The sequence below is a fragment of the Anabrus simplex genome, chromosome 7 (genome assembly GCF_040414725.1).
Source record: "Anabrus simplex isolate iqAnaSimp1 chromosome 7, ASM4041472v1, whole genome shotgun sequence".
NCBI classification, from domain to species: Eukaryota; Metazoa; Arthropoda; class Insecta; order Orthoptera; family Tettigoniidae; genus Anabrus; species Anabrus simplex.
The window spans coordinates 176621142-176649011 of NC_090271.1; the positions used below are offsets into that span (position 1 = coordinate 176621142).

A 27870-nucleotide genomic window follows, 5' to 3' on the forward strand; every position below is an offset into this window, starting at 1 on the left:
CCAAATGTTTAAGTGGAAAAGTAAGTTTCGTCCATTATGTGGTGGTACCCAGTAAGTGAATAAATACGGTATGTAGAGCTAAAAGTCATGTGTTCACCATATGAATTGGAAGGTGCTCACTTACTTTCTTGCAGCTGTAAAAATGAAAAAATGAAAAAAAAATGGTGTCTAATATGAGAGTAAATACAGTAAATTAAGTGAAAAATTACATGTATAGGATATTTGACAAGTTCTCCTGGTTTTAAGAAGATACTGAAATAATGTTTAATTTTTGGGTTCACACTGAACTATCAATGAACAATTGTATAGATTTCACTTGATGGCAGAAAGATACTTTTATGAAGAAAAGAATTTACCACAATGAATATGGCAAAGTCAGAGTTCCTTAAGAATACAATATGTTCAATATTTTTCTTTCTTAAAATAAATTAAGCTGAAATACTTTTACAATATGTCTGTACTGTCAATATCCTACCAAGAGAAAGTTTTAGTGATGATGCTAGTACATACATAGGCATAACCAACAATCTTAAGGAAAACAATTTTCATAAACATGCACAGGGATGAGGTACATTTTTGCAGCCAGGAATGATGGGATTTGAGGCTAAAAAGAAAGCTGCTAAGAGACTAAACATAGCCTCTTATCCCCACCATGGCTGCTTCTGGGACATTAATAATATCCTGGCTACAAATGGACTGGTTATGGTAATAAGTGAAAGTGCCTGATTAGAATATTTTGTATTATATTTGTAAAAATCGCTAATGTTAGAATAGCATATTGATATATACTGTTACCAACATTCCAAGATAGTAAAGCATTATTTTGTATATTGTAACAAATAAATGTAGATGATATAAGTTAAAATTTGTTATTATTCACAAGATACCAATCACACACTTCTGCCATACAACTCTACTCCTTTCATCCTAGGTCTACAGAGTGCAACCTGAGTAAATTTTCTTCCAAGAGTAACAGAAATCAACATCAAAACCTCTATAAATCAGTTCATTAAACTATACAGTAGTGATAAATGAACACAAAAGAATGATGATTCATATTTGTTGCAATTACACTTGTTTGCATTTGAGTAATTTTTTAACTGCCAGTACCATGTTATTCAGACACACTGATTTATTTTAACTTTTCATGTGGTATTTTTAAGATGCATTAAGTACCTAAATTGTTAACTTACACAGTAATAAAACAAGGACAGACTTCTTGTCTTATGTAGCAGAGAAAGGATATTTTCAACTGTGAATAAAATGGTACAGATGTTTGAATACTGTTTAACTATATTTTGAAACATTTATTTCATCTTATAGCTCTGAATTAGGCAGTACAAGTTGAAATGGAAGAAAACCAATGTTTAAATGAATGCAAATTAAATTCAATGCTTCACTTTTTAGCCTCTACTTTCACCTCTTCTTTACTTTTTTCTTCTTTCTTTTCCTTATCCTTTACTTCTTCCTTCTTTCCTTCCTTTTTTTCAGCATCTCGATTGGTCAATTTGTTGTTGATGAGATTGTGTAGTGCAATTATAGAACGAATTAGGGCAGCAAGATACACCACCAACATCTGGTCATTTGTTTTTACATATAATGAGTCCACAAAATTACCATGGCTGATATCTGGTAACAAGTTGAAGATATCTTGCAGCTGATACACAATTTGATGATTAATGGGAAGTTTTCCTTGCACCACCTAGAGATAAGAAATATTTGTTAGATACGAACAAAAGTTTTACAAATCTATTTACAGTGGATGCCCTCTTAAACGGCCTACTCAAGACCAGACCCTTAGTCACGTAACAAAATGGCCGGTTAAACTGACAAGTTATAAATCTCATTTTTCAACCGTATTGGAGTTCAGAGTATCAAATTATTATAATTAATGAACCACCTTTCCAATACATAAAATCCTTATATTTAGGATGAAACCATTTAATCACAAATTGGACATGTTTCACTCAACTTTGTGAGCATCATCAGCAATAGTTAACATAAATCATTGGTGGGTCAGGGCCCTGATCCTGGTGTATATCACAAAAGAATGTCTAATATACATTGATAAAATATATAAATTTAACAATTTAAAAATAATCAATAAGATTATTTATGTCTATTAAAACAATTTTTTTTTTTTATTTTTTAAATCAGATTGTTTAAAATGTAAAACGGAATGGATGGCTTAAATGTTAAAAATAGTATATGGTAATTAGATGTTCTTAAAAATCGTTGTCCAACATATCTACGCTCGATTATATTAAGACAGTTTATGATAAAATCAGTTTTTCAAATCAGGGTGAGTTCTTATTATAGACTATGTTGCTGTTTTTAAGAATAAACATGATGAGAAACGCTAAAATCGCACATGATGGTTGAAAAACGAGTTCACTGGTGATAAAATGTCGTCTAGATCGGCGTAATTTAGCCTTTATGGGACTCCTTGCGTTGTAATTTCTGCCATTATTTTATGCAGTAATGTGTTGAAATTGTTCTTGTGATTTGTGATTAAATGGTTTCATCCTAAATATAAGGATTTTATGTATTGGAAAGGTGGTTCATTAATTATAATAATTTGATAAACTGACAATATTAACATAAAAGGTCTATCCAGCAATTTAAGATATTTCACCATGTTTTAAATTAACCCCTATGCTACCAAATGAAATTTGGAGCTTTACTATGAAATGTTTAATTACCTAAGCATTGAAAAATAGATTTTTATTTTTACCACTAACAACATGATTTTCTTCTTAGATAAGTATAGAACAACTACTGCAAAGTAATATTTTGAGAATAATACTGATACTCTACGGAAATACACTGTAAAAGTAAAAAATTAAAAATAAACTGTGGGAAAAATTACAAAATTTATTTTTGTGGTAAAATAATAACTGACTGTTTTTGGTGACAGAAATACTCTACAGTACTAAAAAGTAATGAAATGAAATGGCGTATGGGTTTTAGTGCCAGGAGATCGCAGGACGGGTTCGGCTCGCCAGGTGCAGGTCTTTTGATTTGACGTCCGTAGGCAACCTGCGCGTCGTGATGAGGATGAAATGATGATGAAGACAACACATACACCCAGCCCCCGTCCCAGGCAAATTAACCAATGATGGTTAAAATTCCCGACCCTGTCAGGAATCGAACCCAGGACCCCTGTGACCTACGGCCAGCATGCTAACAATTTAGCCATGGAGCTGGACCTAAAAAGTAATAATGTAACAATTATGTGACCTATGGAAAATATGCTGTGTATACACTGCAACAAATGCAATACCAATTATACAATTTACTCTGTATCAGAATGTTGAACCAATAGCTGAAGTTGAGTATGTAAATGAAAGAACTATAATAATGCACACACACATGTAAACAAGGAACTTCTGAAGATAGTACAGGTGTATGCTCCACAGACAGGATGTAGCGTGGAAAAAAAAAATATGATTTCCTCAATGAACTGGAAACACATATTGCTGGAGATGGGATCATGATAATGGGAGATCTGAATGTCTATGTAGGAACTAATAGAATGGGATATGAGAATGTTCTGGGCCCACATGGATATGGTGACAGAAATGAAGATGGAGAGAAACTGTTGGACATTTTTTTTTTTACAAGTTGTTTTATGTTGCACCAACACAGATAGGTCTTATGGCGACAATGGGACAGGAACGAGCTAGGAGTGGGAAGGAAGCGGCCGTGGCCTTAATTAAGCTACAGCCCCAGCATTCGCTTCGTGAAAATGGAAAACCACGGAAAACCATCTTCAGAGCTGCCGACAGTGGGGTTCGAACCCACTATCTCCCGAATACTGGATACTGGCGGCACTTAAACGACTGCAGCTATCGAGCTCGGTTGTTGGACTTTTGTATCAGAAATAACCTGATAATAAAGAACACATGGTTTATAAAGGAGATAAGAGCCATAAGATCAGCCGATATAGTTGGGTTGGACAGTATGGAACACTCATTGATTTTATAATAACAGACAGAGAATGCGGAAGATACGTCATGAATACGAAGATAATCCCCAGTGAAAGTATGGAGAGTGATCATAGATTGTTAATTGTGGAATTAAAACAAGTAAAAATCCCTAAAATTGTATTGAAGAAGAACCAAAGATCAGAATTTGGGAATTGGAGGAGGATAAAAGAATAGCATTCGAAGATTGTATAAAAAGGAAGTTGCCTAACACAGAAATATGAACTGGAGAAGAAGAGTAGGACAATTTAAGACAGACATTTGTGGAAGCAGCAATTGAGGAATGTGGAAAAACAAAAGCGAAAGTTAAGGGAAAGGAGACACAGTGGTGGACAGACAAAATAAATAAATAAAAGAAAGGAACAAGGTAAAAAAAAAAAATGGATAAGGAAAAGCAAAAAATGTATCAGAGGAATGAGAATAAGATATAAAGGTTACATGTGGAATACAAAAGATTGAAATTACAAGTAAAGAGGAGTATCAAGCAAGAAACAGGAGAAATGTTGGGGAGAGTTTACCAACAAAATTGAGCAAGATAGTTGAGGAAATCAGAAACTATTATACAGAGTAATACAATCAAAAAGAATAAATCACGAAAAAATCAAGGCATTAGAGAGAGAAGATGGATGCATAGTACATGACAAAAAGGGTCTTCAGAAGGTGATGGCAAAATATTTTGAAAAACTTTATAATGATGATGACTGCTCGGAGGAAGAAGGAGATAAGAAAATGGAAATAATAGATGGAGAAAAACAAGAGAACCCGATAACATGGTTGGAACTTGAAAGGGCCCAAAGGTAAAGCAAGTGGAGAAAAACAAGAGAACCCGATAACATGGTTGGAACTTGAAAGGGCCCAAAGGTAAAGCAAGTGGAAAAGACGAATTCAATGCTGATATGATTAAGGCAGCAGGAAGCATTGGACTACAATGGGTATACCGAGCCCTCAATGCCATATGGAAGGATGAAAGGATATCTATAGATTGGCAACAAGGAAGCATTGTACCATTGTTCAAAAAAAAAAAAAAATAGGAACATTATAGAGGTATAACCCCATTATCACATGAGCTAAAAATAATGGAGAAAGTCACAGACAAAAGACTGAGGGATATAATAGAAACACAGTTAGAGAAAGAACAATATGGCTATAGACCGAATAGATCAACAATAGACGTGATATTTACAGTGCGAACGATAATGGAAAAACATCTGGAAAGGAATGAGGAAATCATCTTCGTATTTTGGGATTTGGAAAAAGCTTATGATACAGTTAACCCTCTCCCGCCCATAGCGTAGTAATGCGTAGCGCGAAAGCTTAGGGCCTCCCGCCCATAGCGTAGTAAAGCGTACTTGTACTTCTAGTCACATGTATGAGCCATCTATCGGCCGATAGACAAATATAACTTACTGTTACTAGCATGTGCACTTCCTAGAGACCAAAGATATTAGTTTTCTTCTTTTAAAACCTTAGCAGGCGTATTAGAACACGAAATACGGAAGGCAGTGACATATTGTAAACAAACATGTCGACACGCGATAACGACATTGAACGTTTGGTGAACGATAATTCTGACTGTGAAACTGTTAGTAGGAACTCAGTGAAGCGGAAAGTGAAAATGAAAGTGACGATATTTCAGGAAATGACGACGTATACATGCGTGATGACATAGATTCTAGGCCTAACTTTCAGTGGACGAATACATTGTCTTACGTCGAACCGGCGGACTTTACTGAAGAGGTAGGACCTTGCCATTCTCTTCCTGTGGGTAGTACAGCATTAGAGTATTTCTCCCTTATATTTGATGAAAACATTTTCGATTTAATTGCCCAGAAAAAGTTTCTGTACAATATACATTTTTATAAATGTCTGCATTATCATAATGATGGCTGAAAAGAATTGCTTTAATTCTGAGGAAAACATGCATTTTAATATGGGCGGGAAAGGGTTAAGAGAAAACATGTACTGGAATGCCTACAAAAAAGTAATGTACACCAAAATAATGAATTACCAAGATAAAAATGTCGTATCATAAGAGTAAAAGCAGTGTACAAGTGGGGAGTGGTGCCTCTGAAACATTTTTTACAAAAAAAGGTCTCAAGCAAGGAAGTGCACTGTCGCCATTATTGTTTATTATACTGATGGATGAAATCATAAAACGTGTAAAACAGCGTATCAGTAGTGATGAAGTGAATGCTTTGCTAATCGCAGATGATGTGGTGATTTGGGGAAAGGGAGAAAAGGAAATACAAAGGAGACTGGACATTTGGAATGAAAATCTGAAGGAGTTTGGGATGGTAATCAGTAAAAAGAAAACTGTAGTCATGCACTGTTGAAAAGAGAAAAGGAGAAGCCAAGTGAACATAGACGGAGAACCCAAACTGTATAGTCACTGGGCTTTCAGGCAGGAATCGAAACTGCTCCTTCTTAAGTAAAACAAATTTAGTATTTTAATATTATGTATACAATTGTTACATATATAAAGTCATGGGAGGTTTTGGGATTGCCTATTACTGTTTTCGTCCTAATATAAGACTGCGAATCTGACGTTTTTGTGTTAAAATATTATAAAGGCCACAGTCGTTTTATCTGCACACGTTAGATTTTAAAACTTTTGAACATTTCGCACTCGTACCGACTTGTACAGCGAGCGCGCTTTCCAGCTGAGCTCAAGGTCGCGAATAATCGTAATTTTGGAAGTGTTAATGATATTTTTTCTCTTTCCAATTTGATTGTGATTATTGACGGGCAGAACTAAATATAATGCATTCGAGAACTTGAGGATTGATACTTTCGAAACCCTATTCTCGAGTTCAACATAACCTTTAAAAGTCGACGTAGGCCTAATTTACGTGGTACAAGATTTCCATACTCTGACTATAAACAGTATACCGGTGACCAAATTACAATGGAAGATTTTTTTAAAAAAATTTTGCCAACATGTTCATCATGTTGGACGTTTTTGTATCTAATGCGCTTTACTTTATTAGATTAAAGAATGAAAAACTACTTGTGGTCGATTGTTGCTTGGCGTTACGGGTATTAGATTTTTCGAAGAGTTTGGCTGATCAAAGTTGCTGAACTGAAAGAAGTTTTCAAAGGAATATGACGAAGTTTTCAGAGGAAACTGACGAAGTTTCCCCGGTAAAACTGAAGGTAAAGTTTCGAGAATTTTAAACCGTGTGTCGGTAATTAACATTTGAGGCCAGCCCCGCGGTCTAACTTGCCTGCCTCTCACCCGGAGGATCCGGGTTCGATTACTGACCAGGTCAGGCATTTTTACCTGGATATGAGGGCCGGTTCCAGGTTGTCATTTTACGATTACCTTTAATTGAGGAGCTATTTAATATGGCGACCCCGGTCTAGAAAGCCAGGAATAACAGCCGAGAGGATTTTTCACACTGACCATGCATCACCTCGTAATCTGCAGGCCTTCGGACCAAAGGCGGTCGCTTGGTAGGCAGGAGGCCCATTGGGGCTGTAGTTTGGTTTGGTTTAGGAGCGTTTGTAAGATTGTAAGTATACATATTTCATTTTTGTGATGTTTAGCCAAATTGTTGATGGTTCATCCATTCCCGGATTTTCCGTTTTCCCGTGTTATACGTTTATTTTCCGTGGTCCCTCCAAAAATGGAGAACTGAGGTTCCACTGTAAATTGATAGTGCTAGTGGTGGATATGTCTTTATCGTGAAATCAATTACAACTTACAAAACTATTTTAAACTGATCAACCCTCGAGTTAGGCTAACACAGCACAATAATTCTAATGTATTGATACACTAATGGTTTGTAGTTTCCTTGCCCTTCTGATTTTGCATTTTCTTAAAATATGTGGCAGTTAATTGAGACATTTAAATATTTACTGCCGTGCAGTTAGGAGCGTGCAGCGCATCCGGGAGATAGTGGGCCGATTGCAAAAACGGTATTTAGACGATGTCTACGGCTAAACAATGCCTAAGTATGGCTGCCGCATTGCAGAGACGTTATTTATCACTTAGACACTGTCGAAAACCGATGTTCAACCGGTCATGTTTAAACACTGCCGAGAGCACTGTTTAACCTCAAATGAGAGGAGTGAAGCACAATCGGAGGTTATGTACCATGAAATATGTAATTTGTATTATCATGTTGAGGCGATTCCGGGAAGAAAGGTTAGTCCGACGGCCTCTCTGTGGGTCGCCCGCTGCTAAATCGCAGCAATTCGTTTGACATGCACGGGGAGATAATCATAAAATAAGGTTTCACTTTACGAGAGACTTTTTTCTTGAGACTGACAAAGTGACAGTCCGGTAACTGTCAACTTGAATACAATTCTTGGCAACCGATATATTTTATTATATACATGGGGTAATTTCCATGGAATTATAGGTCACTTTGACTACAGACATATCAGAATTATGTGTCCCGATCGTCTGAGGGCTGTCACATACATCAACCGGGAAGGATTCACTTATATTTACGGCCAAGTAAACACACATAGTACTGAAAACTAAAAAGTAGATTGTATGGGACTTATACGATTATATATATATAAGTTTTCGGCAATTATCAGATAGGAAAAGACAAGTGGTGGTGATTATCGTTTAAAGGGGACTGGGGAAGAAAAGCCGTGACCATAATAACAGCCCTAGTATTTGCCTGGTGTAAAAATAGGGAACTACGGAAAACAATCTTCACAGCTGCCGATGATGCGTTTCGAACCTACGATCTCCAGAATGCAAGCTACATCTATACGGCCCGTACAACACATTTTCGGTTACACATTACTATTGCTTCATCTTCCCTTCGTTGAAGCTACCGTAATTTATGAATAGATTACACTCACTGTAACAACGCTATAAGCAAAGCTACACTTCCCCATATGGTGGCTTGTCACTTTATTGTCGATAATATTATGAGATTTAATTTCCACCGAAAGCGATACTCTTATCTGTGGGCAAGTCATGCTCAGCCATATTTGAGTAATGTGTAGGAAGACAAACAGCTGACTGGCGTTCGGCGCGCGCACCGACGAATTTCATTGGTTGCGACAAGCAAAGAGTTACATCAAAGATACTTCTGTCTCCACTTTTAAACCAAAATAGAAAGTTTAAGGGATGTCTAGTTAAACATCGACTGAACATTGTTTATGCAATGGAAGATCGTGAATGATTTAGACGTTGATTAGGTAGACGATGTCTAAGGCTTAAAACTAGTCATCGTTTCTGCAATCGGCCCAGTGGGTTCGAACCCCACTGTCAGGAGCCCTGAAGATAGTTTTCCATAGTTTCCCATTTTCATACCAGGCAAATGCTGGGGCTGTACCTTAATTAAAGCCATGGCTGCTTACTTCCCATTCCTAGGCCTTTCCTGTTCCGTCACCATAAGACCTATCTGTGTCGGTGCGAAGTAAAGCAAGTAGCAAAAAAAAAAAAAAAGTATTCACTACGAATTTTATGCAGTTATTTTCCTGTTTTAATTGGTCAAAAGCATGTTACATGCATGCTCATCTTTAATTTGTACTTTCACGAACAAGTGTGAAACCTATTATTCCACCAGAACCCTAGAGGACAATTTCGAGTAGGCGTTTAGATACTTTTGAATGCATAGTGTACATACCCTTGTCCATTACTCTGCCTTTATGAATTCAGTTGGCTAAGGAACATCTTTATTCAGCTTATTCGAGCTATTTCTCGGGCCACTGGAGCACCCAGGCTCATTTTAGTTTCGGTCAGGGGTTAAAGACCGGATTCCTTTCCTGACACCACATGATTATCTATGAAAATCTCGACCCAGAATTGACAAGTATTCGAACTTTAGCCTTCCTGGTGAAACACCAGCAGCTAAGCCACTGAGCTAAGCATGCCTCCCAGTGAACACAATACAATAAACATCTTAATCTCTCATGACAAACAAATCTGCTGCCAATGCTAACAAACAAAAATGGAAATCTATCACACAACATTATTTTTAACCTCCTTTTTCCTATATTAAGAAGCTCTTTTTTTTTTTTTCAAAATAAAAGTAAAACAAGTATAATTTATTCTCTTTTTATCCCAAGATCAATTCTATTTTTCCTTCTTAAACTACCTTTTATAGCTCTTTGCTTTTAATTCCCTCTTTCCTTTCTTAGTTTAATGACCTTTATGTTTTGTATTTCCAAAATCACAACAAAGAAAATATTAGACTTGGAGCAAAAATGACAACATGAACTGCTACTCCAAATACAATAATGAAAAGTAAGCTATTTAGAGACCAACGAGGGTACTATTTCATCAGTAGAGCAACAGTCAATTGAATTCAAACCTTAATGGCATTATTAGAACAGCTGTGGTTCACTTCTGAAGAAGTGTGGTATACCTTCACATGTCACAAACCCAAAAGAAAATCATATCTATTAATCCAGGACATGAAAGCATCTATCTAAACATAAGAATATAAGATACACGAGCAGTCTAGCTCGAGCAGTCGAGGAGAGAGGTTGCGTAGCGAAGTGCGTGCTGTAATCATGGTTGGCATTGAACAGTACCGGGCCGCTATTGGGAAATGGCAGGCAAGGCAGAAGAAGGAGGTCAGGAATGGATTGGTGACGGACGGATTGAAAATGAGTGAAGCGGTGCTGGTGGTGACAGTGATAGCAGTGTTACTGGTTATTGGGGGGGTGGAAGTGAACCCAGGCCCAAATACCAGTGGAAAATTTAGCGCAGAGGATTTGGCCGCACTCAGGGTGGTTGTAAGTGAAGTGATGCAGGAAAAGTGTCAATGGGATAAGGTGCAGGAAATAAAGGACATGATGGAGGAGCAGAGAAGGGAGATAGGGAACATGAAGAAATGGCTTGAAACGAAGACAGAGGAATCGAGCAGGAGAGTGGTCAATAACGAGAAAGAAATCGAGTTATTGAGAGGGGAAGTGAAGCATCTGAAAGACGAGGTGATGAAGATGAAGAAAGAAGCGGAGGGGTACAGGCAGGAGAGATTGAAAAAAGCCATATTTTTATATGGAATTGAGGAAGGGGCGAGAGAGAGCAAGATTGAGCTGATATTTAAGGTGGTGGAAGCTATACGTGATGTTATGAAGGTAAACTTTAGTGAGGTAGACATTGATGATGTAGAGAGAGTTGGTAGAATCAAAGGTCGGAGGCCAATTAGGGTTACAGTGTTCTCAACCCTAATGGCAGATTCTGTGTTAAGAAACAGCAAGAATTTACAAGGGCGGAAAATAGGGGTGAAAGGAGACATGGGAAGAGAAGGAAGTGAAAACGCGAAGATCTTGAATAGGCACCTTTGGAGAGCGAGGAACCAGGGGCTAAAGGCCCGAATAAGAGGTCTGAGGTTGGAGGTGACGAACGGGCGATGGGTCAGAGTTCATTCAGTTTCTAAGTTAAAGGAAATGGACGAAAACGAGAGGGTTGAGAGTGGTGAGAGGTCAAGGCAAGATGGGAAGAAGAAAGAAGAAAAGAAGAGGAGGAGGGACGTGGCAGGAGAGCAGGGCATCTCGGAAGAGAATGGGCAGTGCAGCCGGGAGACAGAAGACCAAGATAGTGAAGTGGACGGTGAGAGTGGACCGCAAGAAACTGGGAGAGGAGAGTGTAGTGGTGCAGTGAGTAAGAAAGGACAAAGGGAGATGGATTCAGAAGTCCAAAATAGTGAGGGGGAGAGTGGGGGTGAGCAGCAAGAAGAGGTGAGTGCAGGGTGCAGTGGTGTAGCGAAAAAGAAAGGTCAAGAGGAGACAGATCGACAAGAAGGTAAAAAACTTATGAGTAAAGTCAGGAGTAAGAGCTTAAAAGACATATGGGGAAAAGTACGTAAAGGGATGGAGGATACAGAGGGAGAGAGGTCGATAAATACTAGAAGTAAGAATAGAGTGGGAGACCTAGAAGGGAGGGAGGGAAAGTTATAACAATTTTGGAAGATAGGATGTGTGAATATTGAAGGAGTAAGGAGCAAATTAGGAAACAAGAAAGTTAGGGAAGTAATTGAAAGTTTCGATGTTGTGGCACTCTTAGAGACGTGGTTGGAAACAGGGAGGGAGATTACATGGAAGGGGTTTGAGATAAAATATAAATATAGAAGAAAAGAGAGGAATAAGGGACGAGCACCAGGAGGGATGATCCATAGGCAGAAATTATTGGGGGAAAGCAGACTAAGAAATTCGCTGATTGTTTTGACGAAAATAGAGGAGATAGCAGGGTTGAATATTAGATACGTTGATAGGTCAAATCGATATGGGATGATGTGGTGGCTTTTAGGTCTGCCAAGGAATAAGGGCTGGTTACAGGGCAGGGATAAGACAAGGTGTGTACTTTGTGGAGATGTGAATGATGAGTTTCACTTGCTAAGAGACTGTGAGGGAACGAGGGGGTTAAGACATAGATTATTGAGTGCCGAGAATCGGGAAGTACTGGGGAGAGGGGATGAGAACGCAATACTGAGATGGATTATTAAACAATGGGAAAAAGGGGGTGAATTGAACAGGTATTTTTGTGCGACAAAAAAGGCCTGCGAGAGTAAAATGAAGGAGAGTGAGTTAGAGGGTGGGCAGGGGAATAGGGGGGTAGAATAGTTATCTGTATAAGGGAAGGAGATAGTAGGTTAAAATTTTAATGGTTTAGTGTATATAGGGACTGAGTATTTAGTTAGGGGAGTTGGGTAAGAGGACAGGATGGCATGGTCTGTTTGTTTTATGATATGTCAGTAATTGTTATTCATTGTAATTTTATTAGGCTAGGATGGTAACTATTTGTGAAGACTGAAATATGGTAAATAATTTGTGAAGGCTGAGACGTGGTAAGGGTGAAGTGATATATTTATTGTGATAATTGGAGTTGACGCTGATTGGTAAGTCTTACGATATGTCAGTAATTGTTATTCACTGTAAATTTATTAGGTTATGATGGTAATTATTTGTGAAGGCCGAAATGTGACAATGGTGAAGTGGTATATTTATTGTTGATGTATATAAGAGAGAGGATAGCATGATAGTGTGGTATGAGATTGAGAGGTGGTATATGAAGCGATGTGTTGGTATTGAAGGGTAGCTGTATTAGCTTTTGGTTGGGTAGGAGGTTTATTTAATGCTAACTAAGTGAGTGTTAAGAGGGACAAGAGTTTTGGATGGTAGAGATTGGAATGTGGTGTTGGTGAAGAGATGGTATATGAGTGTTTGGTATTTTAAGGTGAAGATGGCCTGGTATCTAGATACGATTAAGGTAAGATGTGTCATATTGCTGAAATGAGGTGTTGGAGAAGTGGTGGTATAAAATGGTCGCAGTTATTGAGGACTATGGTCGAAATATGGTAAGAAGCGGGGTTAAGCGGTGTTATTTTGTAAATCTGAGATGTTGTAAATTTAGATTTAGTGGTGTATTGTGAAAGGTATATGAGGTGGATCTGGAATGGAAATTGTGGATAAGAGGTGGTATCTGAATCCGGGAGTTGGTATGTAGATGGTTTATTTATTGCTGAATTAGTTTAGATTTATCGAAAAAAAAAAAAAAAAAAAAAAAAAAATGTGGTGTGGTGTGGTGTGGGAGAAGTGTTGGTATAGGCGAAGATGGATTGGTAATGAGATGGTTAAATTTATTGCTGAAACTTTTGGAGTTGGAGAGATGATTGTATTAAGTGCGGGTTGGTAAATGTAGTGTATGATGGATTGAAGGGCAATTGCGGAATGTTGGTTGTTATGGTTTGGACAGAGAGTAAGTTAGAGGACAATGAAGATGACGTATGTGCTGAATCCACAAGGACACGGAATGAGTGGTGGTTGCGATAGCAAATGTAATGCTGAGCATGGCTTGGGTTTTAAAATGAGATCAAGCATGGCTAAATAATGGTCAAGTTGCAACATGAGAGGTAGTAATGCATTGAAATAAAAGTGGTATTTAAGGTAAGTGTGGAGGGAGACCAGTGTTGAAATTTGATTGTAAGTTATTATGATTTTCTGCTGGGTTAGGATTGTGTTATTTATTGTTGTGAACGTGGAGGACTTTTGTTTGTGTTATGGCTGGTTAGAATGTAAGTGCTGACTGTCGATGTTTTGGTATTGATCGGGAGTAGGTCAGGGAAAAGGAATGTGACGAAAGTTGCTGTAGGCATAAGGACAAGTGATGAGTTTGCTGGATCCTCGAGCCGAGGACTGCTACAGAATTGTTATCATTTTTGTTATTATTTATTCCTATTATCTCTATTATCATTATTTTATTTTTATGTATTATATTATTATTATCATTATTTTATTATTATTTTTATTATTATTATTTTTTTTTATTTTTTTTTTATTTTTTTTTTTATTTTTTTTATTATAATTATTAATATTGTGTCTTACTGCTTTGTGAACATGTTATGGGGCGGAAAGCCTGTTTGTTCATAAATAAATACTAATACTGAATAAAATATAAGATACACAGTACCCATATCTAGAGGCAAAACAGCATTGTTGTTGGCAATATAATAATCTTATTGGTTTTACATCCTACTAACTACTTTTACAGTTTTGGGAGCATACTGCTAGTGACTGAATTTAGATTCTAGAATTTTCTCACCTGAACCAAATAGTTCCTAATTTCACGAATTTGTGAGTGCAGTCCCTTCAAACCCAGCAGTTGGTTGGTTATCCTCTGGGACAGCGTGCCCACTGTAGTATCTTTGATGTCTCGCAAAAGATGTTCTACCCCAACTTCTTCAGCCTCTTCAGCCCCAATCTCACTTGGGACATGCTCAAATGTTTTTGATGTTGGTGAACCATCCTGATTCACAGAACAAAGTTTTATTAATACATTTCCTTTAAGAAAAAGTAGAATGAATTTAGATAGAAGAAATTAAAACATAATGCAGCCTTCCTTTACCTTCTCTACAAGGTAACCTTAACTATCTACAGAAAAACAAAACTGGAAATAAAGTCAAATTTTTTACAAATACACATAAGTTAAAAATACAACTGCTTGAGATTTTGAACTCTTGAATGATAAGCTGATGAAAGTTTTTCTCAAATATTACTACATTATAATAAATATTCATCAGAGCTTGTATATGAGTACAGTATATCCATGCTCAATTTGTAAACCAACCTTTGTTTGAAGTTCTTACTGTTGGCTTTCAAAGACTACACTGATAAAAGGGTTATGTAACAGATGTAAAAAGCTGACTCAATGCTAAACATAACTTGTTTCAGTGAGACAAGTTTAGTGTGCAGGTACAACCAGAATATGAGCACAACCAACATTCACATACTTCAGAGAGTAGTGTCTTTAAGCTCCCTGCACATAGAAAACATTATGCAAAGATTCTGAAAGCCAACATATTGGTATCCTTAAAAAATATCAGATCAGCATATCGTCGCTGCCAGGACAAAATCTCCTATGTGAAATATTTTAGCTTAGAACTTTGGCCGGTAAGGTTCTGTCATCTAAGGTGCAATATTCTGTGAATATTGTCACGGCATTCTCGCTCTTCATAATGTATGTGCTGCGTGTCAGTATATCTCAAAAAATATTATCAAATAGGAGATTTTGTCCCGGCAACAACGATATGCAAATAATGAAAGCCAGACATTTTCTAATTTTTCATTATATTATTGCTTATGCAAAGAATGTTACATAGATACCGAATCTGAGACACCAAGAGAAAGCAGTAATGACCGTTCTAACAAAGAGACAAAAAAAAATTAAGAAGTCTCCAAATGAAATACAAGTGGATAAGATCAGATTCGTCATAATTTTACAGTTCCAGTTTATGAATATTGTTGGTGAGCCTCTTCCACTCTGAGGTACATTCAATTATTCATGACGTCCTTTAGTGTCCTTCCCCTAGATGCAAGATCCATCCTTATGATGTCCATCCTGTGGCATACCTGCCAACTTTGCAAAACCAAAAATCAGTAGATTTGGATATGAAAATCAGGAAAAATCGGGAGGAATCAGGAGATACAATTGCTCAAAACCGAAATACAGGAGTACTATGGTATATTATAATACTTATTGTCTGAAAACACGACTGTTGCTATACGACGCTACATGGTTGAAAATTACACATCTCTAGTCCCTCACAGGAAGTATGCGAGTGAACGTTCGGTCTCTGATAATTCTTCCGAAAATAGTATGAACTCATGCTCCACATGTGTGAATCAGTCATGCATTTACTGTAGATGCCATTACTTAGCAAGTGCATAGAATATATTGCATTACGCGCCCGCGCGATTATGCGAACCGCAATACTTTTTTTATAGTAATAAATTTAAATTCGCCAGAATTGTCTCCGAATGGCTCCTAAAATCTCCAGAAAAGTCACTAGCCGCTATCTTTGAAATTCTGTTACTAGTTTATTAAAAACTTCAAACCTAGCGACTAGTCTCTAGAATCGACTAGACTGATGTGAACGAACACGAACGTAGCACGTGACAACGAGAGATTGACGATCGAAATACGCGTCGTGATATTCAGGTTTCAATAAACATCGCACATTCGTGCGCATTTCTCGTATTGATAAACTTCGATATTTAATTTGAAAGCGGCAATGAGCGAAGGACTTCCGGCCACTTGCGTACAATGTTGAAATGGCGGGATTTGAAAAAAAAAATGTTTTCTAGTTCAACAAAAAATAAGCTACAATCGGGAGAAATAATAGAATAATCGGGAGGCGGGAAACAATGTCGAAAATCGGGAGTCTCACACCTAAATCGGGAAAGTTGGCAGGTATGCTGTGGGTTCTAGAACCAACATCCGTTTTCCTGTCATATGACTCCCCAGGGCATCATAAGCTGCCCTTGTTGGCTCCATCCATAACACATGTCCAAAACACCTCAATATGGATACGACGACCTGTTGTAATAACAATGGCACTTCCTTTGGGGCTAGTACATCCCGAGAAACTTCACTGTCAAAGTAGGCAAACACACACTTTCCAGTGGAAGGTTTCAAATCAAAATCACTTTAATGCAAAAGAGGTGTCTACCTCGGTGGCAAACGGTACATAAACATACATTATTATCTAGCATTGAATTTTAAATTAACATGAGGAAAAATTTTCATAAAAAACGGCATTATACAATTCACACTAACAATTTTTCTATTAATCACACAGCTCATCCTTAATAAATTTATATTATTTAAAAAATTCTATTCATTATATCTTCTGTACTTACAAATATAAGCAACTCATATATAGTATGTGGAATTACTTCAAATAACACTATACAAATGTTATAAGATTTACATTTTTCAGAACTCCTGACGGGCCTTCACAGCTATCGTAGCAGTTCCAGGGCCCTCGAAGTCCCCACTATACTTCACCCCTACAGGTAGTCCCCTACTTCGGCTGTCCAATCTCCATAGAACAGGGGATGTAATTAATTTATTCACAAAAATTCTTCATACACAATAACTTGCACAGGTCGAATGTCCTCCAACATTTCATTTCTCTGTTGCTGTTTATTCTTTCCTTGAATATCTGTACAGATTTTGGAAAAGGATCAAACACTACCCCTGGTTCAGTGGCAAAAGATCTATAGAGGTTGACACCACGAACAAATATCATTTTAAAAAATTTTAAAAACCTGGTAAACTGTTCCACTCCTTCACACCCTGAACTGACACTAAGAACACGACGAAGACCCAACGCGGTAGATATGGTCAAAACTAGCAAAGACTACCAGGAACTGGACCTGGGTCTCTTATAACAGATGCAAAGAAATACAAATATAACAGGAATAAGAGCAAGAACAAATTTATTATGAAGAGAAAATAAAAAATGTTGCATAAGCAAAACAAAGGAGCCAAAAATCAAATAGATAATATTAATCATATGTGGCCCATAACCAAAATACACAAGGTTCACTGTTTATCACACCTTCACACTCGCTTGCCTTGATAAAAGACGTGATGAAAAGTTAGGTACAAGGGTTTGGCATCTACCATCATTAAATGAACATAAATTCAGGTGGGTACAAAGTAGTTCTTTTATGCACATCAAGTCTAAACAACCATAAGTTTAGGGAGAAACAGCAGATTATCATAACATTCTCCCTTGCAATTCATAAGGTAAGACATAACGCTCTCAACAATAAAAAATCCATGTCCCCCGAGAATACAAAATCATTGAGTAAAAGAGCTTAAAACAGGAGAAGAGGGAAGGGTACACAGAGCTCATAAAACTATCACGCCAAATAACAAAGATAAAATGAAAAGGCGTCCCATCAAGAATAAAACAAATAAAACGAGAAAATAGGTAAAGAAAGCCAATGTCGGCAATGTCAAACAAACAAAAAATATAAGTAAATTAGACAGAAACGGTATCATGGATCCAAGGGTCAGAACCACCCACGCTCACACAGAGACTATAGAGGTTAGGTCGCCGAATAAAGGGACGTATAAGAACGTCAACACACAACACATAAAATAAACAACCGCTCTCGAGCTCAAACAGAAAATACGAACCAGAAATTGGTCCGTCTTAGAGAGACGGAGTGTTTCCAACACCAAAACACACAGAAACAGGCCAATTGCGTTGTTAGCTTGTATTCATACCACACAAATGCAGTGGACATGAAATATACAGAACACACGATAAAATAATAGAACATGAGCTCAAGCGGTATGTTAAAGAAGCGACATGAGTAAAAGGTCTCGGACGGCACACAGCAAACAATCTCATACACACACATGAATCTGTGTCACCTTCTGTTCTCAAAACATAGTGGATCGGTAAAGGAAAATACCGAAAGAAGCGTGTAAAAGCAAGTTAACACACAAATAAATTAGAAACACATGTATGAGAGAAACCTTTCCAACCCAACCATGGTGAGCACAGAACGAAGCAATAATAAAATCAAGAAAAGATTAACTACCTCAGATACATAGGCAATTAACATTCTCGAAAGATCGAGATATGTACAAAGACATCTTGAATCTGTTAAAATATATTTTATACGCCACAAAGGCAACTTGGAAATCCAATGCTTCCATCTTCTCAAGTCAAAACTCCCCACACAACCAACCAGAAAGATAACACAACAAGACGGGGCAGAAAAGAAACGCTTTGACCTATGCTAATGCATGAGATGCCGTCTACCGGAATAAGGAAAGATTACGTAGTGGTAACAACACATGATGGGGAAGAGTAACAGTTCACAACAGATACAAGAGTTTGCTAGAAACGTGTAGTCTTCAGAACAGACAAACGTACCATAAAATGATATGGTGCGGTTGAACTCCTCACAATGAATGAAAAGTTACCCTAGTCACTCCTGATAAAATCCCTACCAATTTTATACTTGTGGTCAGCTATGCCAATGTAATTATTTTCCAACTGAAGCCTCTCACGGATTTCTCCCCATCCTTCCCCTCCTGTATAGGCTCTATATAATCCTATCAGTCTAGTTTTCTCCCTTCTCTTACTTATAGTTTCCCACCCAAGTTTCTCTAACATTTCTGATACACTACCTTTCCTCCTGAAATCCCCTGTTACAAATCTTGCTGCTTTCCTCTGCACACCATCTATTTCTTTTATTAGGTATTCCTGGTGAGGATCCCAAACACTGTTTGCATATTCCACCAATGGACAAACCATACTTAAATAACTTTTCTCCTTTAATTCTTTGTTGCATCCTTAAAGTTGCCTCATTCTGACATGTAACGATCTGTATGCTTTCCCAACAATGTTATCAGCATGAGCCTTCCAGTGCAAATTACTTTCAAATCTCACACCTAAGTATTCGCACTTGCCATCTTTGGGGACAATTACCTTATCCAAAGTATAGCCCGCTTGATGGCCATTACAAGATATTAGAATCATTCCGTATTGACGGTTTTCACTTTACAATGGCGAAAAATGAAAGTATCCTCCTATTCAATACATCATATATTCCGTCATTAGACGGAGTAAACAAGTTCATTACATCATATATTCCGTCATTAGACGGAGTAAACAAGTTGTTGAATAGGAGGATACTTTCATTTTTCGCCATTGTAAAGTGATGGCCATTATCGTTATGCTGTTGAAGTATAAATGGTCTAACACAGTGGTTAGCCAGTTCGAGTCCCGTTGGTCGAAAAAAATTTCACCATCAGAATGTTGGTCGGCAAAGTAGGAGGGATGGTGGTATACAGTCTCTAACCACTAGATTGCGTGCCAAAAGCCTGGATTAAATTCCAAACCTCTCCGCAGTGCTCATATGAAGTGAGGGCATATGATGTTGTTGATGGTGATTCGTCCGCCGGATGGAGGCGTTAAGCCTTAAGCAGACCCCTTGGTGCTATTCGACAGGAGTAGGTTATGTGCCAGCACCAGGTTTCACCCTCTCCCTTCCTACTATCATATATCACGTCATTCATTTCACCTCATTAACTCCTCTAATGAGGTGTACGTCAGGAAGGGCATCCAATCATAAAAATCCGCCACGACAGATTCATCTCACCTCATATCCAACCCCCTAGAGGAATGACACATGGGTTGGACAAACAACAAATCACCTCATTCAAAGTATATTCAAAATTCAGTTTTTAAGCTCCTGTTTGTAAATGTTGGAACAGTTGATTTGTCTCCATTAACTTTCATATTATTTTCTTCAATCCATTGTTGGTTTCTGTCAAGGTCCTTTTGTAATTCTGAACAATCCTCAATGTTATTTATTTCCCTATGAACAATTATTGTCATCTGCATACAATCTTATTTTTGATGTTATATTGTTTCCTAAATCGTTTACGTATATTAAGAAAAGTAACGGACTGATTATACTACGCTGTACAATTTCCTGACAAACTTTCTCTTCTTGTGATACACAATTTCTGACTTTCTGAACTCTTGAATTTAGAAATGTTCTTATCCAACATATAATCCTTATGTCCAATCCTATTCCCTCCAGTTTTTTAATAATTTTCCATGCTCCACTCTGTCAAATGCTTCGGAAAGGCTATGCAATCCAACTGGCCTGAATCCAACTGATCTGATAAGTCCTGCTGAATCCCACCAGTTGTGCCTCACAAGAAAATTTCTTTCTAAATCCATACTGGCTCCTCATGAATCAATTTTTATATTCACATACCCCTGTGATGTACTTTGATATTAACCTCTCCGGTATTTTACAAACAACACTGGTCAGGTTGACTGGTTTCCGTTTATCACACCTTCCTTTACAAATTGGTATTATTACATATTCCTTCCATTCCTTTGGTATTACACTATTATTTATGACACAGTCAAAGAGAAATTTTAAATAAGACACTATGTACCACCCCATTGTCTTTTATACCTCTTCAGTAATTTGATCACTCCCTGCTGCTTTTTCTTGCTGAAGCAGTTAGATTTCTCTGAAAATATCTTCATTTGTGAATGAGAGCTTCTTGTTTCCTTATGTGTCTCTACCTTTCTATCTTCTGTTTCGGTTTCCAACTCCTGACAATCTTCTACTGAATCTTTGAATTCACTACTAAATAGTATTGCATTCTCAATATCTGTTAAAAAGTGTTTATCCCCTTCTCCCACCATTGTGGGAATTTGAATTCCTTTTCCCTTTTGATTCCTAATATATGAACACAGCTTTCTCCATTTACCTTTGTGGTCATTACCCTCTTGAAGTATGCCATTCATCTAATTTCCTTTTGCTTTCTTTTTCACTCTATTAAGTTCCCTCATTAGCTGTTTTCTAGTTTCTTAGCATGATGTTTGCCAGTCGTTGCTCTCTGTTTATTGTCATCGCTACTGATTTCAATTTGCCCGAGACGGAATTCCTGGAAACTTCCACTCATCGAGTCTCAACTGTACCTGTTCCTCAGTTTCGTCGCAGATCATAACATCATCAGCGAAACAGACTGAATTAAGTTCACCAGATGTTTTCTTGATATTCTTCATTATGTCATCCATGATGGTGTTAAACAACAATGGAGCTCAAATTGGCAGGTTCAATACTGGCTCGGTCCAGTGGTACTGTTCGAACACCAGGAAAAGTCCGCTCAGCGCATTCTTTTTTTTTTACACTCTGTGAAAAGATACATGGAAGGAGGCCTTCAGAGACTGACTGAGAGCTCAGTATAAGGTTTATGATGAACACAAGTAAACAGAGTAGCATTCCTACTCAACCCTACACTCAATTTGAACTATTACAGTATGCCGTTACAATGCACAGCACAGCGTTTTGTCTAAGAAGTATGGGCTTTTAAACAACAGAAGTGACACTAAACCAATGATAAACAATATTACACTTCTGGATACCTTAGTATCAAGTATAAGTTATGAGGGACGTTCCTTTCCTCACATTGAACACTCTACACTTCCTCCATTCCAATTACACGCAGGTTTATATCACAAGGTGCAAATAAGGGCAAAAGATCTCTATAGGTCGATGCCCCAAAAAAAAGCATTTAATTTTTTTTTTTTTTAAAGACGTCATATCGGCAAGTAGGGTGCCTAAACTGTAAGGTTAGAGACACTGAATCAAACCCAACAGTTAGATAATAACGATAAATGACTACCTTCAGTATTAACAGGTGAGAAAGAGAAAGGTATGTGCTACATGCCAGGGGCTATACTAGCAAGCAGTCTATTATGTTTTTGTCCTCATGTTTCCCCAGCCATATCTTGTAATCTTCCTTACTGTTCTTCCTGAATGCCATATTGCCCACAGTTAGCCCATTTCTCTCCGTGCTGGTCCACCAACTTCCTCTCTCATTTCTCTTTCCCTATCCAAAAGGTCCCATTATTTCTTCCATTCTTTTTCTGTCGCTACCCACCATTGCCTTGAAGTCACCCACTGCTGTCATTTCCACTTGGTAATAAATCTTTCCAATGTCTCCAGAAATTCATCCATTTCTCCTTCCTTATTTTCAGTCTGTGGTGCACAGACTTGAATAAAATCCACATTACACTCTCCATCGTTAACTGTACCCTCATTATTTTGTCACACAGGCAGTCCACCTTATCCAAATATTTATCAAAAAGCTTGTTATACAAAGCATGTTTCTTTAAGCAAGTACCGTTTTTAAATACGGCCACCACTTCAGCACTTCGGTTGTCGTTTAGCGCACGCATGTTCAGTAGTTGCTAGCCACTAGCACTATTATGGAAGCATTCATCAGTATAGTTGAAGCTAAATCCTCGACCAATCATAGACCAATTCTTCTAAAAATTGGCATTGAAGTCCCAATAATAAGATCAACACCTGTACCTCGCTGGAATTTTGAAAGAGCAAACTGGGAAGCGTTTACTAAGGACTTGGATCACAATATCCAGTGGATTCCACCCAAACTGGACAACTATAAGCAATTTGTTAGTTTAACATGCTCCATAGCAAGGAAACACATTCCCAGAGGATTTAGAAAAGAATATATCCCCGGATGGAATAGAAGATGTGATGAGCTGTACAAAGAATACCAAATCAGCAACAGAACAGAAGTCGCTGATGAACTATTGCAAAGCCTAGATTCTGCCAGAAAAGATAAATGGAAATGACAGCAAGCATGAATTTCCAACACTCAAGCAGAAAAGCATGGACTCTTCTTAGAAAACTTGGTAGTTGTACTCCCGAATATATTAATAAGAGCTCAAAGGTATCTCTAGTAGATGTAGCTAAAAGAATCATCAAACTGTCCAAAATACCAGAAAATGTCAATAAAGATGAATCAAAAAACTCAAGAAAGAGCTAAAAACTAGGCTATCCTCAATTGAATCAACCCCTCAGTTCTCAGGGGAATTCACAACTGCAGAAATCTCAACAGCTCTAAAAGAAATAAAACCAGGCAAAGCAGCAGGAGTGGATGGGATATATCCAGAATTCCTGAAACATTGTGGACCTAGAACTCTACACTGGTTACTTATGTTCTTTAATGACATCTTAAGAAATGGTAGGCTTCCATCTTTGCTTAAGAGAACTAAAATAGTTGCCATTCTAAAGCCCAGAAAAAGTGGAGATAGTCCTGAAGATTATAGACCAATAGCACTCTTAAGTATTTGCTACAAGTTAATGGAGAGAATGATTTACAACAGAATCTCAACCACAGCCTTCCAACGCATACCAACTGAACAAGCAGAATTCCGACCTAACCGAAGCTGCTGTGACCAGGTCTTCGCACTCACCAGCCACACTGAGAACGGATTTCAAGACAAGAAGAAGACAATCGCTGTTTTTGTGGACTTGACATCAGCTTATGACACCGTATGGCGACAAGGGATGATTTTGAAATTCTTGAAGATCATTCCCTGTAAGAACCTTGCAACACTGCTGAACAACATGCTATGCAATAGAGCGTTCGAAATACATTTAGGCCCGGTTGTATAAAAATTTTGATCTGAGTTTAAAGAGGAAAAATGGCTGCCAGTCAAGTTGAACTTCGATTTTCCGTTGTATAAACGCTAACCTAAGATCATCTCGTCTTGATCTAAGTTCAGATTTGACTGCCGAATATTCGTCGGTTAATCTCCTTGAACTTAGATCATTATCATTCATATTAAACATTGAACTAGACCTGAAGACTTGAGAAGTGTTTCCTTGTATCGTATATGCGTAAGAATACCGTACCTTAATAATATCGAGGTGCGTTATAAATATATTGAATGCTAGTAGTTAAATAATGCTAAAGATCACTCGATTTTTTCAGAAGTGAGGTTATGTGAATATCATATAAACAATAGCCTACTGCTATACCAACATGTTCTTACTTAGTTTTCTATTATGTTTCAAGTTTACAAAACAAAGCATATATATTTTCTTTAGCAGGGATGTCAGATTATTCCGACTTTTCGTCTGATGAAGAGTTGATTTTACAACGAGCTCCTCGCGTCTTTCGGTACAGACGGAATCCGATTATTGAATTGTGTGAAATGTTCAAAATAAGATTTCGTTTATCGAAAGATGTTGTGGAACGACTGGAACTAAAGTTAAGGGACACACTACAAAAACCTAGTCAAATAAATTATCCCCTGTCACCCATGTGTATGTTCCTAACAACTCTTAGGTTTTATGCTACAGTAAGTTTTCAAATGGTTGTTGGAGAGCTCTTTAACATTGACAAGTCAACGGCTTTCTCTTTCAACTTTTATGTCACCATATAGGTTCTTTTATTTTATATTATATGTTTGTACCTTGATAGTACAATATCCACCAGATAGCCCTTTTCTTTCTGTGTGAAGTTCCTTCCATGTTTACTTCGCGAGATTACAATATTATCTTCTTCTCCTTCTTCGACAGTCACGGCAATTTCGTATTTCATTTGTTGACAGTCACAGCCAGGTCAATCCCACTATTTAAGTATTATCCAACGGGCCGAGCTATTTCGTATTTCATTTGTTTTGCGGTGTTGCCACGTCCAATTTTTTGAACTCCGATTACATTTGAACTACACATGTGTAAACCGAGTTCAGTTTTATACAACGCGATGAAGTCGTAATCTCAGTTCATTTTCAGAACTAAGTTCTTAATTGATCTCCAGTCAGATGTCTTTATACAACCGGGCCTTAAACGGCAATAAGAGTAAGCCCTATATACTAAACGATGGTTTACCCCAGGGATCAGTTCTTGCTCCTCTACTATTCAGCATCTATACTGCAGATCTTCCAGAAACTACTTCCAGGAAATTCATATATGCAGATGACATAGCTCTGGCTGCCCAATCGAGTGACTTCAAAACAGCAGAAATTACACTCACAAAGGATCTCCATAACCTGAACAAATATTTCAGTACTTGGCGACTCAAACCTAACTTGAACAAAACTGAAGTAAGCTGCTTCCACATAGACAACCAAAAAGCCAACTATGTACCTCAAGTCGAATTCAAAGGCCAAAAACTTAAGTATAACCCATATTCAAAGTATCTGGGCGGCACAATGGATCGGACACTTTCATATAAGCAACATCTCTCTCACACTGCAGCAAGATAAAAACAAGGAACAACATATTACACAAGCTCAGTGGAACAGGATGGGGAGCAAATGCGATAGTACTACGAACATCAGCTCTTGCCTTGATCTATCCAGTTGCAGAATACTGCTGCCCTGTGTGGCTTAACAGTGTATATACTTCAAAAGTTGATACACAACCATGAGGACAATATCAGGCACCATCAAATCGACACCCCTAAAATGGTTACCCGTTTTATCCAACATCCATCCCCCTTATATACGAAGAGAACTGGCTCTAGTAAGAGAATGGTAGAAATGTCGCAGTAACCCTCCCCTGCCCTTACATCAGGACTGCAACCCTCAGAAACCGAAGAGATTAAAGTCCAGAAACCCATCATGGAAGTTAGGCGAGAAGCTCCTGGAAACACATTTTGATGCTGATGAGATCTGGCACGAAGAATGGACCTCTTCAAATCCTGACAACCTGGGTTTAATCCACCATCCTTGTAGAGCTCCTCCTGGTTTCAACTTACTGAGAAGGGAATGGACATTTCTAAACAGAATCAGAACAAACCGTGGAAGGTGTAAATTCTGGCTTCACAAGTGGGGAAAATCTGAAGGCCCATTCTGCGACTGTGATAATGTGCCTCAGACCATCCAGCACGTTGTTATGGACTGCCCAAAAAGAAGATTCAATGGATCCATTAAAGAATTACAAAGTGCCTCTACAGAAGCAGTGGACTGGCTGAAAAGTCTGGACATTAAGTTTTGAATGCTGACTTGTAAATCACATACTTATTTAAGAAATGTGTATTTATATGAACTTATAATGTATCCTTGTTTTGCCATACGAAATAATAATAATAATAATAATAATAATAATAATAATAATAATAATAATAATTCATCAGTATTTACATTTGTTTGTGCTTCTCATTTTAACACCAGGCAAATGGTGGGGCTGTACCTTAATTAAGGCCATGGCCGCTTCCTTCCCACTCCTAGCCCTTTCCTATAACATCGTTGCCATAAGATGGTGCAACGTAAAGCAACTGTTAAAAAAAGAAAAAATAATGAAAAAATCAATTCATTATATGAAATAATTACTCCCTTCATTTGTTAATTCATACCTCACAACACCTGGTCCCACCCACAAAGAAGCAATGCCCTACCTTCCCCTTCCTTCTCCTTTACTTCCCTCCCTTTCCCCTCCCTCCAGTAGCATTAGATCACATAACCAAGTAAAAAAATTCTTAGTTTGCACTGATTCACAGTAAGGAGCTCGTCAGTTGACTGGGCAATGGGGAACAAGTGTTATTTTCTAATTTATTATAACACTTGTTCTTCTCTTTTCCATTAATATTCTAATACTTTCTTTTTTCTTTTCTCTATATTACAAACACTTCATTAATCTACAACACATACTCACTGGTCAACTTATAACCATATTGACAGCTTTTTACAAGTTTGCATTCTACAGTATAACATGTTCCCCGTACATAAATAAAGGTTTTCTTATGTACTCCAAGAAAGCTTTTGAACACATCATTACTAATAGTAATTCAAAATCCAGTACAAAAGAACTCGCATATCAATGCAGTGTTTCAAAACTGAGGTTTGATGATTGATTTTACCATTATCTGTTTTTGAGTGATAAAAGTTTTCAACATTCAAGACATGGACATTTTACTTGTGCTTATTTTTAATATATCCAAGTTTTCCACCTTCATAAGTACACGGTGTTTCAAAAAGAATATACATATTTCGAATGCATATATTTATTAAAACTGTAAAACATATGAATATGAAACTTTACACACATATTTACGAACCTCTCAAGTTCAGATTACAGATGTTCAATATGCCCTCCATCAGCGACACGAACAATATCACATCGATACTCACATTCCTCCCATACTTGGGCAAGCATCTCCTTCGTCACTGATGTTATGGCAGTACGGATCCGGTTCTTCAACTCTTCCAGGTTCTGTGGAGTGGTAGTACATAAACTTTGTCTTTAACGAAACCCCACAGGAAGAAGTCACGGGGTGTCAAATCCGGTGACTGTGGAGCCCAGCAGAGACATG

At 37.7% G+C, this 27870-nt stretch overlaps 1 protein-coding gene across 1 annotated transcript in view; it reads right to left on the reverse strand.

The window, feature by feature from the left end:
- Positions 1–855: 855 nt before the first annotated feature.
- Positions 856–27870, reverse strand: part of Rpn8 (regulatory particle non-ATPase 8) — a 53859-nt gene continuing 26844 nt past the window's right edge. The window contains exons 4-5 of the mRNA XM_067151477.2: positions 14503–14706; positions 856–1702 (exon numbers count right to left, since the gene is read on the reverse strand). Of these exons, the coding sequence (XP_067007578.1) occupies positions 1397–1702; positions 14503–14706 (510 nt within the window). The 3' untranslated portion in view covers positions 856–1396. The remainder of the gene's footprint in view (positions 1703–14502; positions 14707–27870) is intronic.